This window comes from Ascidiella aspersa, chromosome 1, assembly GCF_963924565.1.
Source record: "Ascidiella aspersa chromosome 1, kaAscAspe10.2, whole genome shotgun sequence".
NCBI lineage: Eukaryota > Metazoa > Chordata > Ascidiacea > Phlebobranchia > Ascidiidae > Ascidiella > Ascidiella aspersa.
Window position 1 is genome coordinate 32,678,538 of NC_139447.1, and position 18,044 is coordinate 32,696,581.

General features: G+C 38.2%; 1 protein-coding gene across 1 annotated transcript; it reads right to left on the reverse strand.

The window, feature by feature from the left end:
- Positions 1-3,082: 3,082 nt before the first annotated feature.
- LOC146169828 (uncharacterized) lies at positions 3,083-17,773 on the reverse strand. The gene is made up of 15 exons (XM_083387514.1): positions 17,592-17,773; positions 16,565-16,760; positions 15,700-15,843; positions 14,259-14,383; positions 13,508-13,663; positions 12,694-12,818; positions 11,910-12,078; positions 10,099-10,270; positions 8,067-8,407; positions 7,606-7,752; positions 6,894-7,035; positions 5,697-5,906; positions 3,951-4,043; positions 3,431-3,538; positions 3,083-3,397 (listed from the first exon to the last, which is right to left on the reverse strand). Exons 1-15 carry the CDS (start codon positions 17,771-17,773, stop codon positions 3,083-3,085), a joined length of 2,625 nt encoding a protein of 874 aa, XP_083243640.1.
- Between the last annotated feature and the right edge of the window lie 271 nt (positions 17,774-18,044).

Genomic DNA, 18,044 nt, shown 5'->3' on the forward strand with positions numbered 1-18,044 from the left:
GCAACATGACAACAGATTTTCCCTGTTCAAACTAGCCTAAAGTTTCCCTTCAGTCGCAACTGTCCAGGCCGCGCGATTTTGTAGTTTCACATCCCGCTGTTATATGTCAAACCTGTACCTATAAAACAACAACGGCATCCCGCTGTTCAAATTACTCAGCAGTTTCCCAACCTGCAACTGCTGTCCAAGCAAGACACCTTGCCGCTGCGAATGCACGTTGCAACTGACTGCCTTCCCTGCTCTTTCAGTGCATCTTGTTGGCCTTAACAGGCACCTTCTATGCGGCGCCGGGCATTGTCTTCGCCCCTTCACTCGCGCCGGCCGCCTGAAACAATGCACGGATCGCTTTAGCCGGGCCATACAATTAATGGCGGGTTCACGTTCGCTGACAGCTCCGGGCAACGTGAATAGAAGAATGGCGCGCGGCGCGATTAGAAGACCCGGAGAAGTGACAGACGCGGCGATTAGCGACGGCCTCGACTTGGGAAAGGTACCGCCTTCTAAGAAGCCGAAATTTTAGAATAAGCGTTCCAAGCGTGCGCCCTGGTTAGAAACCGCCGCGCCAGCCAAGTTCACGCGGACTGAAGGCGAGGTTGCATAACGTTGCACAAACAAATGTCGGCGCGCACGCCTCTCTTGCAACGTGCAGCCTTTGGCAACTGTGAATCATTTTCCATTATATAAGTTGGACTTAGAGTGTTTTTTATTCTTAGATACATATAATTTAGATAAGACTAATGAAAATGGCGAAAGACTAATTTTCGGTCAAAATGTATCTTTATATTAAAGCACAAGCAAATCTGCTTGTAACATCCTTATTTAAAATATAACATTGCAATTTTGTATTTGTACATCATTCCTGCTGTACTGGATTTTTTAGCCAACCTAAATAGTCTGATTGTATATGACTGCTCAATATATTGGCTGGCTGATAAAACCTAATAGTTTGAAAGTCACATAAGTATAGTTTTCAAGACCATACTTACAAAAACGTTACATTATCACAGCAAAGTTACGCCTCTTATAACTTTCCTTTTAAAACAAAAACAGTTCTGTTTTGTGTCGCTTTTTTGTGACAGGAATTTAAGGTCTGTTAGATACTTAAATTTTATTTAAGCTATATGTCAAATGTTTGTAACCAAACCTAAGCTAAAATTAAATAATTTATTTGTTGGAACCTATTTTTATTAGAGCAAAAACATTCTTTTTATAATAGTTCTAATATAACCAACAGCATGGTTTCGTAACGGTACATCATTGTCGTGTTGTTATTTGGCTCACAATGTACGAATTGTCCCTAATTTAAATTAAAAAAATGCACTTGATTTTAATTTAAAAATCTAAAATATGTTAGGCCTCAAGTTAGGTAAAATACACACATATTTTTAAAATTTATTTTATTATAGAGCCTCTTTTTACGTCGATTTTTAACCATGAAAGTTCACCAAGTCCAGCTGTTGTAAATAACTTTGGGTCTATTACGAAGATTTAACACTTTTTGTGCAAACTCAGTCTTATACACAACACCACTCTTAAAAGTTTCGTGTTATCGTGTTTGCGATTTTCCTGCAAAGCAAGAAAAAGCCGCCAATGGTTTTCAAACATATTTTGCACATAACTAAACGCACATAAGCAAGTGTTTCTCAACCTTTTTTTGCGTGGCAACTCAAAAACTTAAGCGCAATTACAACAACGAACTTTAGTAAAACAACGAAGCTTCAGTGACCCAATTCCCTTTACTGAACTTCTTGTAGAAAGCGACCAAAACCGATGAAATTAGCATTATTCAACACGAAAGTGGGCCATTTTTTTATTACTTCGGCAATGTTCTAAAATTTTAGTGAACTCTTTCTCAGAACCAATCCTTATGAGAGCCATATAAAACTTCTGCAGTCGGTGACCAAAACGAATCAAACGGTTAACCAATTTTGGGTAGCGACCCATGGGCTAAGAAACACTGGTATAGTTAATACTGTACACTCGGTATTTTAGTTTTCTTTATCTTCATATCACCGCTTCACCTATATGCATTAAAATACAAGGTATCTCATTCGCGTAGCTTTTATTTGACAGAATATTCCCGAACTTAGTTATAAATTGCAGGGAAAGGTAAGGGGAGAAATAAAAATCACAGAAACACAGAATGCGCGTAGAAAGTAAAAAGTGTTCGCTTGGACGGATAGAAAATATCAAAATAAATTGGATGTAGTTGATTAAATAAATATAAATAACATGCTATTATATTGCATATATTTTTTCGTATAAACTACAATTAATACTCTTCTCATCATTATACATTACTAAACGGCTCATTTTTATTAAAAAATAATTAAATATATGTTATGAGAAATACACTAAAGAACTTAAAGTTCGAATAACGGAATTATTAAAAACGTTTTCTCAATTGTGGTTTAACGACGACCTGGTTTCGTGTATGTTAAGTAAGTCTCTTTTTGAAAGGTGTGTTAATCCTGATTCAACAAGTGAGGAAATCCTACGCACCCCTCCAGCAAAGCCTTCTTTAACGCACAAGTTATATCAACACAACAAAGGTAACAAAAAGCCACCGCTCTAACATTGGCGCCCCCGCTTTAAAATGTACCTCTTGTTTTTAAGATTTCTTTTGTGAAAAAAGTACAATAATAGCTTGCAACTTTTTGCAAGAGTCATATAGCTCGGTCTTTCGAAAGTTTTCCTATCGCAGTTTGAAATAGTGGTTGATCGTGTATTGACCTGCATGTCAGTCCTTATTTTCTAAATAGATCTTGCAAAGCAGGGCTGCGGAGTCGTACTCGGGACTTGAGTAAGACTTAAATTTCGAAATCAATAAGGTCGAAAACTGTAGAATGTTAAATGGAATAGCATATGGTGGAATATTTTTCAGGCATAGGGTGAAATATTTTTTGGATTTGGGTTTATTTTTTTGTTGGAGTCGGACTCGGGTTATTTTTAATCGACTCCGCAGTCGTGGTGTCAAGTGTAAAGCGCCCATACACTTAAACACGCACTTGGCTAATTTCAACACCAAAGGTGAATTTATTTCTTTATTAAACCTCAAGTTAAACATAAATACATCGTATTTTCACCTCACTTCCCTATTAACCACCCTCCTTCTCGGCTTAACCGACTTAATCGAAGCCGCGAAATTATGCTGAAGTAGCTTAGGAGTCGGCCGCTGCTTAATCAACACGTCACCACTGCAGATGAAGTCATCAAGCATGACGTCATCACTAGGGGCCCTGGCGGTCGGAACCGGGCGCTCAGGGAGGCGTCGCGGCGCCGGCGGAACCGCCTTTTTCTTTTTGCGGGGCTGTGGAACCGAACCGGCCACGGCACCGTCTTTGAACATAATGTCGCCCTCGGTGCCCACCCGCGTGGTGGCGACAGAGGGCAGTGGCTGCTGTTTAGTTTGGCCGCCGGGTGGCGCCGCCGTGTGGCGCTGTTGCTTGGCAACCGTTCCGGTCGAGATGATTGGCGGGACAACGCGTCGCTTCATGATCACGTGACCGCGGTTGGACGACATTAGATTGGTTGGAATCTGAAAAGAATTTTTGCTTGATATAAGTTCATCGTTTTGTTGCCACTTTTTTTGGCATATTTTATGTTTTAACGCCTTAAAACATGCTTTTTTTTGCTTTTTTTTCAAGTCTGTGACGAAAGCTCTCCGTTTTAATGTAACACAGGACGGATTGAAACGAATAGTTGCCAAATTTATCATCAGCACTTGAAAAGAAGAAAGTTTAAAAAACTTTTCCATTAAGTAGAAAGACTCGTGCGATGAGATTTGAACTTACGACCATAGATCGCAATTGTACACACTTGACTTGTGTATCAACGTTTCAGTTAGCAAAACTCATTTCAGTTAAGAAACAACCTAGAAGCGATATTTTTGATCGATATTCTCAATATATTCAAAATATCATTATAAACCGCCTTACACTAACACTTACCCGACTTGTCTTTTTTTCTTCCAGCAGTTTGGCTTTGGCGAACGCAGTTGTCAGCGCTGTTTTAAAATCTTGCCCTTCTGAACCGACGTGGTTCTGATAGAAAACAAAACCCTTATTTATAATGATCAGTGAAAGGGGATTATTCTTAGTATTTTTATGGAATCCAAAACCATTGTCAGCAGGTTTATGCTTGTCGGTCACTGTTCCGCTGACGCGTATATAAACAATAAAACTCAAAGTTTAAAAACCAGAGTAAAACAACCTGGATCAGACATGTTTTAAAGGATCATATATATCGCCTATACCAGGGGTGGCCAACCTGCGGCTCTTCACCCAGTTATATGAGGCTCTTACGTTCATGTTGTACTTATAATTTGTTTTCGATTTCCTTTGGTTAAGTTATGGATTATTGTCGGCTTAGATTTCAAATAAGACTGTTTGCCGAAGGCCGTTGTATTTTTAGTAACAGTTTTAAAACAAGATAAACGCAAAAAATATGCCAAAATAATATTGATATACGACAATATATCTAAATGTGTATTTTTTATTCAACACGTCGCGTTCATTCTAAACTAAAATTTTGTCTATTTAACGAAATAAAACGCTTTGTGGAGTTCATTTCGTTCTTCATTTCGTTGCAATGTGTGTATGGTTTGGCTCTTTACGGTTAACCAAGTAACAAATGCGGCTCTTGGTATCTGATTGGTTGTCCACCCCTGGCCTATACTGACATAGTCATTTCCTATAAGCAAAGTAAATACACATACATAGCAAAGTAATAATAAAATTAATAAATTTGCAATGTATATGTTTTTTACATCACTTATAGGAACTGACGATACAGCATAGGAAATATATATTCCTTTAAAAAATGTCTGATCCTGGTTTGACTCGGGTTTTCAAACGTTGAGTTTTATTGTTAATGATCAGTCAAAACCCCAACCATAAGCCCAAACAAGCGCAAATTTTCCGGTGCCGACACTGTGGCGCCGTTCAAACTAGGGCGCCCAAACGACGATACCCAAATAGCCGATGCCAGACCGTTGTCCCCCAATCGTCCCATACACCCTATCTACATTTTAGGCGCTATTTTGGCCATTTAGGCCTTATTCCGAATAATGTGGGACATGTTAAGGTTACTTTCGATTTTGCGTCTTATTTCGTCGTCGATAGTATACTGCGCGTAATGGCGTCTGGCTTTATTATGTCGTTGGTCTTAATCAGTGGGTTCGAAACTTTTTTGGTTCGCGGCACACTAAAAAAAATCATAACTATTTCTCGGCACACTTTTAACAGAACAACAGTAGAGTAATTTTACAATCGCCATTAACACACGAAAAATAATATGTAAAAATGTCTCTAATTATTAATTTGTATAGATATGGCGTATTTAAGTCTAAAATGCTTGCTGATATGCCTATTGGTAATACAAATACCCTATTTTCTGAAATTACAAAATATTTCGCGGCACACTCGACAATCTCTCGAGGTACCCTAGTGTGCACACAGTTTGGAAATCACTGGTCCTAATACTATCGCATTATAAATTCTTCTTCTTTACATGTTGCTGCTTTTATATAGGTCTTATTGCGTGTTTCCTTATATATGTATTATTGCGTGTTTCCATATATAGGTCTTATTGCGTGTTTCCATACATAGGTCTTATTGCGTGTTTTTTTTTGAGTCTCGAAAAATAATTTCCTCCAATTTAAATCTCTTAGTAAAAAATTAACACGTGAATCTCACCAAGGTGTGTGGTTTCGTGCCGAGAGCGCCGCTAGCGGTCAGTTGCTCGATCACCGAGCGCACGAGCGCCTTCTCGTGGCCGATCATGCCCTGGATCCGTTCCTGGCCCCTGTTTTTGGCGTGTGGGGGGTGCAAGGGCTTGCGCACTGCCCCCTCTTTGGACTTGGATGAACCAGGTCCGCTCGGGTACAAGCCGGGTTGCTGAATTACCTGCAATTTAACTTGTGTTAATCATTTCATCCAGGGGTTCTTAAGCTGGGGTCCATGGACCCCTTAGGGGTATGTGAACTAGTTTTAGGGGCCATGAAGCCCTAATTAAAATATATTTGTGTATATTTGAAAAGTAATCATTTTTTTAAAGAAAAGTGTTGAATTCAAAATAACGTTGTTGCACTGAATGTATATTTATACTCCATTGCGCTTTAATATTTTTTGGACCGAAAACAGCAGATTTTTGAAGTCTAACTGTTATTATGACGTCATCTCTGAAATTTCTTGCCTGCACTGGCCACACGAAGCAAAAATGTTTTTTAGGGTTCTGCGGTAAAAAAAGTTTAAAAAAACCCGATTTAGTCAGAAAACAGGTTTTAGCATCGAATCTTTGGTCTCAATAAGTGTTTCTCAACCTATGGGTCGCGACCCCAAAATTTTGTCGCAATAACTAACATTTTATTTCTGTGTTCAAGGGATGTCCGATACTTGACATTTTATTCCGATACCGATACCCGATATTTTCGACAAAAATCTCGATACCTAATTACGTCATTGCTATGATGAAAAAAGTAAAATCAATGAAACGTTCAAGAGTAATTTGTTTTAGGTTATTAGACCAAAATTTGCTTTAGCGTGGATAAATTTATTTACCTCCAGTTGTTAACCTCCGATTTTTTGATAAATTCACCGTTTAAGGTAGAAATCACTTCATTAGATGGCAAAGCATGGCTGAAAAATTCCTTATCATTTTGATACGACCCTATAGTATCGGACAAGTACAGATTCTACCACTTGGTATCGGGTATCGGCTCCGATCCGATATTTTTGAACATCGTTAGTTTGTTTTAGTTCGCTTCATCCTTATGATACTATGTCAAAGAAAACCAGTGTTTCTCAACCTAAGTGTCCCGTCCCAAAATTGGACCGCCGTTTAATTTGGTTGGGATACTATTACCGAAAAATGGACACTTTGTTATGTCATACCCTGTATCTGATAAACTCTGCGTTCTGCTCGGGTGCCTTCTTGAGGAAGTGAGCCGTGTCGACGACCTGACGCATCATGACGTCAGAGTTGAAGGTCGAAGAGGGCGTTTGGGGTCGGGCGGCCTCTTCGGGGGCTTCCCCGCTGAAGAGAAGAAAACACACCAAGTTGTAAGGTAGGGCTTATGGACCTTAATGGTTGGAGATTGTAGTAAGACGTAATAAGCATATCAAAGCCCATACAGAAGTAGGTAGAATTTTGAAAATGCATAAAGGGGTATTCGAAACGTTCACAATGATACCAAATTAAGTGCCTTTGTAGATATTCATTTTACACAAAATTAGGTTTTTCACACAAAAGTAGCTAGACTAAAATACAATCACATATACTAAAAAGTTTGTGTAAACAATCTTTATTTGCTCTATTGAAGTATATAATTCGCCAAATAAAGACGTTTCCAAAAACAGCTTGCCATATCAAAGCACTTATAATGATTAAAAAATCTATTAATTTTCCCAAATTTGTTTGTCTGATTTAAATACTGTAAAAGGCAACCTTATCATTGTCGCTTCAAAGAGAATCCTTTCAAATGCGCCGCAAGACTTTTCCAATATCCTTCGAAATGCTCAAACACCCAAATACCCTTCTATTTCAACATCCTGACATCAAAAAAGCAAAGCAAACACACTTAAAAGACCTTCGTTAATCACTCACTTAACTGCCATCCCCGTAATGACGGGAAGATTTCCTCCTTTACCGTCCTCAAGCACAGGAGCCTCTTCATTCGGACCGCCAGCGTCCGGCACCGGTTCCCGGGCATCCCCCTCTGTCCTTTGCAAGGCCGGGAGTCGAAGTCGGGACCTGGGGGGTATAAAATGTCCAATAATATCGGATCGGAAGTGATAGCGATGACAAATGATAGTAGCGAGTATAATAGCCTACCAACCGAGTGGTATCGTTGCCCATAGGATTTTAAATTAATTTAAATATTTAGGGACGTATAGAGTTTTATATGAGCATAGTAGTGTGTACCATAAAATATTTGAAATGCGAAAAAAATAATAATTTGAATAATTTTTTTAGGGCCACAAAACTAGGGATGTCCAGTAGTTAACATTTTTTTCTGCTCTGGAATGTATGTTTAAATTTAGTAAAAATGGCGTTAACATCCCTACCTCGGTGGTGGCTTGGATCCGGCGCGCGATCGCTCGCTTCTTTGAGCTGCGCCTCGATTAAGGAACAATCTTCCCGCGCGCGAGTATTCAGTTTCCCGGGATCCCTCCCCTAGCTGTGGCGCGATTTTCGTCACTTGGTCTTTGCCGATGGTCAGACCGCCCCCGTTTGGCGCCGGTGTTTCCCCGGCGCCGGAAATGGCGGGCAGGGGCGGCGTCAGGTCGGCCTGGAACCGCTGCTGCTCCGCCGCGGTGCGAACGACCCCCTTTTTAGCGGTGGTCTCAACGTCGTAGCGCATTTTCACTTTGGCAGTTTCGACGAGAGAAAAGCTGGGAACGCGGCTCTGGTGGATAAAAGGAAAAATAAATAAATATGGGAAGAATTGGCGTTACTTGGTGTACTGTAGGATGGCAAATTCCGCAAACATACAAACCAAAACACCTAATGACGTCATTGGCGTGGATTTGGGTCAATCAATGGAAATATACGCCAACGTACAAAGTGGTGCTTTCCACATATGGGGCCAAGAGTGTTTTCAAATGATACTTTTAAAAAATCGGGTTATTTATGTTAATATTTCTGCACGTTAAATAATTAGCTTGCTATATTTTATTTATCTTTTTATTTCTGCACGTTAAATAATTAGCTTGCTATATTTCCGATTTAGGATAAAACTTTGTGGTGTCACGCTATGACGTAAATTTGTGACGTCATCACTGAAAAATATTTCATAGCCGGTTAACTTGTTACTTTCATTGCTTTTGTGAATCGACGAGTTTACCAATTTTAGTAGTTTAAATGACCTACTTGGAGTTGACTTGTTCTTAAAATGACCAACTTGGGCAACTGATGATTTGGACTGGGACTTGACTTCTTGTTACTTTTAAAAAATTTCTTGGAATCAAGCGTGTTTACAATTTAGTTGAGTCGGTTTAAAATATTTACAGCACCGCAGTAAGGCATCCACAGGGAAGCGCTTATCGAATTGAAATATAAATTTTCTATTGCGCATTCTCACGTACCACTTTGCAATTGATTTACTTTTGCAAACGTTAAAATGATAACGATCACAAAACTGACAACTGACAATAACAGGTTGGTGTAAAAACTAATTGGTCGCGGCAAGTTTTGAGTTTTAAAGACTAGATGGACTGAAAAAGAGCCGTAAACGTCATAACAACTTACTGTGATGCGACCTATACACACAATATCCCTCCGGCATAATTGCTGACCTTTAATCTGTCTTGCAAGATATGCCATTATTCTGATGAAGGCATCTTCTATAAGACGTCGAAACGTCTACTGTTTATATAAAACTGCTGGATGAGCAATACTCGGTTATAACTTATACCCGGCAGCAGTAGCTGATTTCCTACTTAATGTTACGTTCAGGTTAGCATGATGAAGCGTGCAATTGCTTTTTTTGTTTTCGCCTGCTCGACTATGGTCTTAATAAGAAGCTGCTTGGAAGGCAGTTCGTGTGGTAGCAGGCAAACAAAAATAGGCAAAACACTTTCAAACAGTAGGCTACGGTAGTTATTAGTGCGCAATAACTGCACCCTTCTAAAAAGTAAATGGCACCCCGGTTGAGAACCACTGCCTTAGAGTATCGGCCTTGATCCGATGTTATCAAACATCCTTAAAAGTTTAAAAAAAAAAAGAAGTCTTTTTGATGCAGCCATTTTCCAACCTTCGCCCTTAGCAGTTAAAATACACTCAAAGATTACTTATTTTGGTCTTACAACAAACAGACTCTCTCCAAAAACTCCAACCTAAAAAATTGTTGCTCGACTTCATTCTTTTCCCTTCTGTGAGACCTTCAACCATTCCCAATTTCTATTTTTGCTCACCTCTGTTGCCAATATACTCCATCGCAAAGTGAGTGACATCGTCCACTTTTAGATTTCATATATGTTTGTTTTATTTAAGTTCTTTAAGTGTCTAACATTTGTCCGCAGATGAGTACAACAAGATTTAATGAGTCTAACGAGATTTAACTTATTCAAATTTTTTTTTTCTATTACTCCTGCTCACCTCTCTTGGTCGAACTCGGAACGGTTTCCTTGGCTCCTGCTTCATTCCCACTCCCGCTTCCTGTTTCTTCTTCCTCTTCTCGATCTGAACCTTCTGCTCCGCCCTGTTCCGCTGCATTTCCGCCTGGAGGCGCTCGCGCTCGCTCTCTGCGACGCCCTGCTTGCGCGGCCACCTAGCGGAAAATAAAATATTTTTTTAAATTGAAACGTTTTATGTTGTAAAACCAATGCAATGAGTGAATCAATACACTATCGCTAACAGAAATTAATCAACAGCTTATCTGGCAATTATATTGAGTACATAAGTAGGTTTTAATACATAAAAGGTTAGTATTAAGTTATTGAAGTTGAGTTTTAGTCGTTAGTCGAATCTTTTTATGTTCAATTTTAGAAACTCATTGCCATAAGAAATCTAATCCATCTCAAGTGATTTATTATTGCACAGAATTTTACCTTTAAAAAATGGAAACGTTTGTCATATTTTGAGTTAAACTTTGCAGCGCAAACAACACAAATCTAAGCAACTGCCAAGTTAACGATTTTACTTGCAACGAAATCAGTAAAAAGGCTATTTTCACGAAATTTCAACAAACAAATGTAAAAACAAGGCAAGTCATTTGCCGAAACAACCCAGGTCAAACTTTGTCAATATGGTTAAGATAAAGGCGAACGCCTTCTTGAAGATAATCAGGGGCATGGGGAGGGAGAACGTGTACATGCCCCCCAAACTGTATTTTTGATTGTTTTAAATACGTAAAAAGCAAATATTTTCTGCGCTTTGTGGCAATCTAAAATATGTTTGATGTATTTCTCGGCCCATTGGTTTTGCTCAAAGTCATCTTGTGTGGGTTCTTTGTGACTTTTTGACCCTTGGTCATACCAACAACCATATCATGAATGACAGCCATGATTATGTTTTACAGCTATTCTTTACCGAAAAGCTATTCTTTACATCTTGTGTGTTTTGACAAATTACACGATTTAAATACGTTTTTCCGCAAATCGATAAAATCTTTGTCTTTTGAATTGAAGAAAGAAACTCCTCTCCGACAAACTTTGTAGTGTTGTTAAGATTATTGCTTTACGACGTCACGTTTTCAAGCAACTGGCTTAACTTTGTAACATAACAAAACGTCGGTTTATATTTCGTTTACACCATAAGATCGGTTTCTATCTTTTGGAAAAATCACGTCTGAAAAAACTTTATGACTCTCCTCTACCCCAACAAAAATCACTGATCCGCGTCTGACGATAAGGATATAAAAAATATAAGGTTAAGAAAACCAGGTCATGCAAATTTTGATCATGTCATGTAATTTATCCTAAAGTTCCAGTGAAATCCTTTATAGCCAAAAGTTCTCAGTCGAGTCATTCAAACAAAGGGTATTGAATATACCAGCGTTACCTATAGTTTCTTGTATTGTGTTATGTTTTTAGATACTGATGATGTTTTTAGCAGATAAATATATTTATCCTATAAATCTAAGCAAATCGATTTTCGGTTTACTAAGTTCTGTATGTAGTTTAATCTTTATTATTGATTTGCAAACAGATTAGTTTGTTTTTCACCGCAGGGTGTATTCGTACAACCCTCCCTCCCTCTATAGGATGAATGAACATAGGTTATAAACAGCATTATCCGCCCTGAAGGTTAGAACGTTATATCCACCTTTGGGTGGTTTACGGAAAATGGAACCAGGGGTATAAAAATTGATCCACTGGCGAAGGTAGCCTATCACCTTTTCAGTTTACAGTGCATTGGGATTCAGGCAGATTTTGGTATTGGAAAGAAAATTAATTATTTATCATTACCTAGTTTCCTTCACAACAACGACAGACGAGGTGGTTGAAGTGCTGTTTGCCGCCTTCGCCCCATCTCCAGCTTGATCCACGTTCTTGATGATCACGCGCGCCACCCAGCGGTCAACGGGTTCGCCACCAGAGGGCGCGACCTCACGCTTGCGCTCAAACTTAATCATGCCTTTGTAAAAGGAAAACTGTACAGGCAGGTTTGCAAATACATGAATAAAATATAAGTTGCAGGCGTAAGTATTTTTTCCAAATTAAGTTATTTGTGAAACGGTTTAGGTCAAACTTAGTGAGAACATCAATCGAAAAATTCGAAACGTTCAAAATGCTACCTACTAATGTATGGGCTTGGATATTCTTACTACGTCTTACTACAACCTCCAGACATTATGCTCCAATGTTTAGGACAAGATATTTTGTTTACAGTACAGGTAAAATACAAGATACAAACCAGTGGGAACATCTGCCAAAGCTATATCATTGATTAAACAAATCTAATTCTAAACAGGTCAGCTAATTGAAGAAGCGAATGCAGTTACAAAACTGCGAAGATACATGTTTGGACGAATGATATCGGATTTTTTTATTTAGTCCGTATCGAAATAAAAATATTTTAACAAAACTAAAATGGCCCTAGATATAACCAAAAAGAGGGTTTGAGTCTGTACTAAGGTTTTTATATTAAGATGTAAGTTACTCAAACATATCCTATATCGGTTTGGAATTTAAAACTATCGGACATGCATATCGGTATCGACCTTAAATAAGTGTGAAACACCATTCATACCAGCCACGTCGCCATCCTTCTTGTTGCGTCGGTTGGGTCCGTGGAATTTTATGTAGAACGAGCTCTTTCCTTCCTTGGCGTTCGTGTTGGACTTTCGCTTGTGACGTACGGTGCCGTTCACGTAACTTTAAATAAGGTTGAAATATTAAACAAGTAAAAGGATTATGTGTCATTTTCACGTATAAACACAAAAGTTGTCCATCAAAGTGCTAAGGCAGCGGTTCCCAAACTTTTTCAAAAATTTTGACTGGCAGGTTCTTTGCAATTATTTTGATATTCCGCGGCCCTAGAAAAATGTATGGGAACCGCTGTGCTAAAAAAAAAATTAAGATTTAATTTAATACAAACAGCATTCACTTGAAACCAATGCTTTTTAAAGGTAGTGGAGCTGAGATTATATGATACTTTATTTAAGTTTGGACTGTAAACTTTTTATAAGTTAGCTTAAGATAGAAGATTTTATCCCTAACGGTATTTTTATTTGCAACTAATTTTCATCAATAGGGTGATCAAAGATAAAAAAAAACACTTCAAAAAAAAGGGTTAACCAAACCAAAACGTATTATATTTGAATTTCGCTAAAACAGTCGGACTAAATATTATTCAATCAATGGTCTAAGAACCCAACCAAAGTTTGTATACCTAGACCGTTAAAACTCTTCAAATAATTCCTTATAATAGTTTTATTTTGGTACGGTAAGTTAAAATATTTTGTTTTACTAAATATTTTTGTTTTACTAAGTTTGTCTACTCCAGCTACCTTTATTTTTCTAACATCCAAACATCGGTAACAAGGAAACAGTCTAAAACACACCGTAAGAGTTTTTCTTTCGCCGAAGGCTCGATATTTTCACCGAGGGGAGGGAGTTCAACACTTTCAACATCGTTTTTCCTTCTTGTGTTCATCCGGCCGCGGTTGAATCCGCTTCCATTTACTCCCCGCTGCTGCTCTTTTAAATTCCATTTGAACCTAAAAAAATTCGACAGTTGAAACAGACACTTAGACGGTAACAAATTATAACTTTTATCGTGACTGGGTAAAGCGACATAAAAACAAATGACCATCGTTAACAAGATTTTGAACAAAAAGCCACAAAGTTTACGAAATTGTATTATATTGCCAGATGTGACAGGGCGCGAGTAAAAAAAACGTGTTAGTCATTTTGTTTCAAAATTATATTATCAATTAACGTAATATTTGTTTTGCCCCATTGGGTCACACCACACAAATAATATGGTTATGCTTGTTTACCACTCTAAATGTAAATTAAATATTATCACCTGCACCATAAATGTGGCAAAACTTTTAAGGCTTTTGAAATGGGTACGAAAGAAATGACCCTGTTTCCTTCACATTTTTATATGTTTTATTTGTTGGCCACCACCACGCAAATAATATGCTGTGGCCCTTTTTTTAAGTAGGGCACTTTCTAGCGCGTAAAATATTTTTCTTCGATACTCTGGTATAACGTGTTGTTTTCACAGATGTGTTATTTTCGGCAGAAATTCGTTTGTTGACAAATCAAGCTTGAGAAAATGTAACAGGTTTAAAAATGGTTGCTTACTTATCGTAGTAGCCGACAATTTCGGAAGGATTGACGTTCGAGTTATCTTCAATAGACATATCAGCTCTGTTGGCATATTTTGCCGCTACCTCCATTAAACGAGTTTGATCTTTCGCAGCTGGCATCTGAAACATCAAGCAAAAAACGTTTAAAAGCATTATTATCGTCAACTTTGATTAAAAATATGCATATAGACAGGTTAGTTTATCAGAATAGATTAATGGACTTTTGGGGACTTGTGTTTAATGATATCTTAATGAACCTGGATACGGTTATGTGTAAGACATTGCAATAAACGAATGTTTTTGTTGTATTCGGCAAAAAAACGAACGAAACTGAATTGCATTTGGCCCTAACTTTGCTTTGTTAGCAATGTTTTAAAAATGAACGCCTATAGATACACATAAAAATGCTGTTGCTACCAGGTATAGTATATTATATATATATATTATTGATTACAAAGGTCTACATAGACCCGACGTTGTTTCCCTTAAGAGGAAATTCGCCGAACTGAGGCACACCATTGTCAAATATAGATGCACATGTAGAATACAACGGTAGTATAAGTATAGACTGAAATTAATACTTCTTAAACTTTATAGCCAATGATGGTTAAACCCATTCCTACAACATTAGCAGTAATACAAGTCCTGTAATATATGCCATTTACTACACCTCGCCTTCCTGGTCGTTTATTACTGAAAAGTAGCCACTATACTAAATACTTGTTTGATAAAAAATGTAATTTATGTACAAGACCAATAGTTTTTCTGTCAAGAATTGAATTTACTTTTTGGTAGTAATTCAAAGCACAAATAAACTGTTGTAAATTATGCAGAAATGACTTTAATTAAAAGCATTTTAAAGCAAATGCTTTTTTTGACCCTGAAAAGTCTTGAAGGTTAACCAAAAACGTTGTTGTGACTTTTTTTGCAGCTTGGTACAATTTTGTACTGCCACATACGCTAATCATTTAATTTTCAAAAATGCACAAACATTTTCATACTCGCCTACATGTAGGGTAGCTTTGCTGTACAAAATGTCTGTCGATTTACGTGTCTCAACATCATGGCTTTCCAAGAGTAGATAAATGATCGAGTTTTGCCGTAAATTATCGAGTTTTGCCGGTTCAATACAAACGTTAAGGCGAAAACGTAATAAGAATATCAAAGCCCATACAGAAGTAGGTATCATTTTGAACTTTACGAATAACCCTTTATTCATTCACAACATAGCTTTGTTGAAAATGAATAAAGGGTTATTCGAAACGTTCAAAATGATACCTACTTCTGTATGGGCTTTGATATTCTTATTACGTCTTAATACAACCTCAAACCATTATGCTCCAAAAACTTTAGGTGAAAACTTTCATCTGCTTTAGTGCTCTTACAGCTGTGTCACGAAATAACGTTTTCATTGAGGCGCTCTCTAATTCCCTAACCTGTATATGAGGTAGCTTGACTTCACTCCCGTCCGACGAATACCCGTCGTCGTATTCCACGCGTTCGTTCCACGGGATGTATCTGAAGGTCACGGGGTCAATGATGTCGTAGCGCCGCGACACCTGGCGGAGTTTCATGTTTTTCTGAAATAAAAAGAAAAAGAAAGGTTAGACGAAGTGGTTTGTGTCCAAAAATACAAAAACAACAAAGGTTTAAACACCTTGTAGTACAAACCGGAAGGGTAGAGTTATGAGGCTCAAATTCAGCCTAAATTTCCTTTTTACGACTTAAATAAAAAAATTTAATGTAATGATCTTAATGTAGTAAAATGAATGTATAAACAATAAAAACATAAAGTTGTGGCTGTGGCTGTAGATAGACGTTAGAATACATACTAAAGCCAATAATGAAGTATAGGTATCCTTTTAGGGACGTTTCAATATTAAAAATAATTCCCTCAAAAATTTCACAAAAGACTACCTACTTTAGTGGGCTTTGGTACTGGTCTAAAATCCAGAACATTAATTTCCCAATGGAAACCGCGATCGAAAGCAAGTCACCAAAGAACAATTTGGTTTTACGTACTATAAGAATATAAAAGCCCATACGGAAGTAGGTGCCATTTTGTACGTTTCGAATAACTCTTTATCATTTTCAACATAGTAAGAACGCCTTGATTATAAGTGAATATATACTGCTAAATAAGACAGACGGCAGAAAAAAGGAAAAAAGGAGAAATAGTGTTCTGTATGGGCTTTGAGATTGATATTACGTTTTACTACAACCTCCAACCACTATGCTCCAAAATTAGTTTAATTATATGAACATAAAAAATATAACGAATCCCCAATGTTATAAACCTACCTTGTAGTTGTCGTACATGTCCCTGAGGTTGGCGTACATATTGTACTGTCCGTCTGCTCCGGGTATGGCCGACTGTTGGTAGGCAAGCTGGGACGGTTCCGGGCTGTCGTAGCGTTCAGGGTCAACTTTGGGGGGTTTCCTACTCCCCTTGCGCTTTTTGGCCGCCATCGCTTTTGGCCGCGAAATGTCCATGTATCTATACAGGAAGAGTTTGCTGTAATATGCGCAGCACTTATATCAATAAAACTAGGAGTCGGCAACCTACGGGCAGCGAGCCGCCTATGTAAATCATCCGCCCGCCACCAAAACTGGGAGCGGCACCTTGTCAGATCCAATGTTAAACTAAATGTTAATAAAATTTTAAACTTAACGACCATTTTATAAAGCTTGCTACAATTTTTGCTGTATAAATTATTTATATTTTCTTCGTAATCAAGTTAATAAAGTTCAAGACAATTGGTTTTCGCACCGTAATCAAAAGTTTGCTGACTAGGCTTGGATTTAGTATTTATTTCTCATAGATTTTTTGGGCGATTCTTATAACATAAATGAAAGGGACTTTCTGAAATGGGTTATGGGAAATGATTGCCTACCCCTGGATGAAACGATTGTGAGCATTATTTTGAGCCGATACTCCATGTCAAGTGTTGGTATTGGTACTCGTCCGATACTCTAGGGCTGTTAGTGGCGATTCGACAACATTTCATCTTGGAATTTCCGAAATGATTGGCAATCCAACGCAGGGTTTTCTACCACGGGGGGGTAAATTTATCAAAAATAGTAGGCCAACAAATAAAGCTAACTATAAACTTCTTTAACTTTTAAGCAAATTTTGACCTAATGTCTTGGAAAAGTTATTATTTAACGTTTTAATTTTGTCTATTTAGATTGTTTCAGCGTAGTAATGATGTCATTTGGTATCAAAACAAATCGCAATACTTTGTATTCAAACTATCGGATATCGGAATAGAATGTAAATTATAGCACATATATTTTCAAGTAGAACGAGTGGCCTACACCGACTTACTTTGGATTAGGAATCGCATTGGTCCACCCGTAAATTGGTTCCTCACTCCCGCAATAAATCACTTTCTCCGCATGGGTGCGCTGCTGAGCCTCGGTGCGGTCACTCACACGCATGAGGGCGGTAGCGAGCGCCCGGTCTTTGGCAGGAGGAAGGTGGGTGGACACAGCGGTGTGGGCCACCATGACTTGTCGGTGGTCAGCGGTAACTTTGCATTAAATATGTATAAAGCTAACTTTAACTTTCAAACTAAAGGGCGCGCTCTGTCACTCTGTGAGAACAAAGAAGTTAGTGACCAAACATAGTTGTACGTTGCAGATGTGTGGCTGGCATATTGTGAAAAAGGTAAATCGTACTGTGTTTGTTTATCGACGTGCTCCCCTCTGAGCCTGTGTAGCTCTATAGGTAAAGTGACGGTCTTGGCCAGAAGTCGTGATTTTGAACCTCACCGCATGC

What these genes read in the sequence shown, in the direction of transcription:
- LOC146169828 (XM_083387514.1), bottom strand. Translation starts at nt 17,773, where the DNA reads ATGGTGGCCCACACCGCTGTGTCCACCCACCTTCCTCCTGCCAAAGAC. An exon ending in ACATGTACGACAACTACAAG is followed by an intron (nt 15,844 to 16,564) that starts GTAGGTTTATAA and finishes TTTTTATTTCAG; the next exon opens with AAAAACATGAAACTCCGCCA. An exon ending in TCAAGCTACCTCATATACAG is followed by an intron (nt 14,384 to 15,699) that starts GTTAGGGAATTA and finishes TTGATGTTTCAG; the next exon opens with ATGCCAGCTGCGAAAGATCA.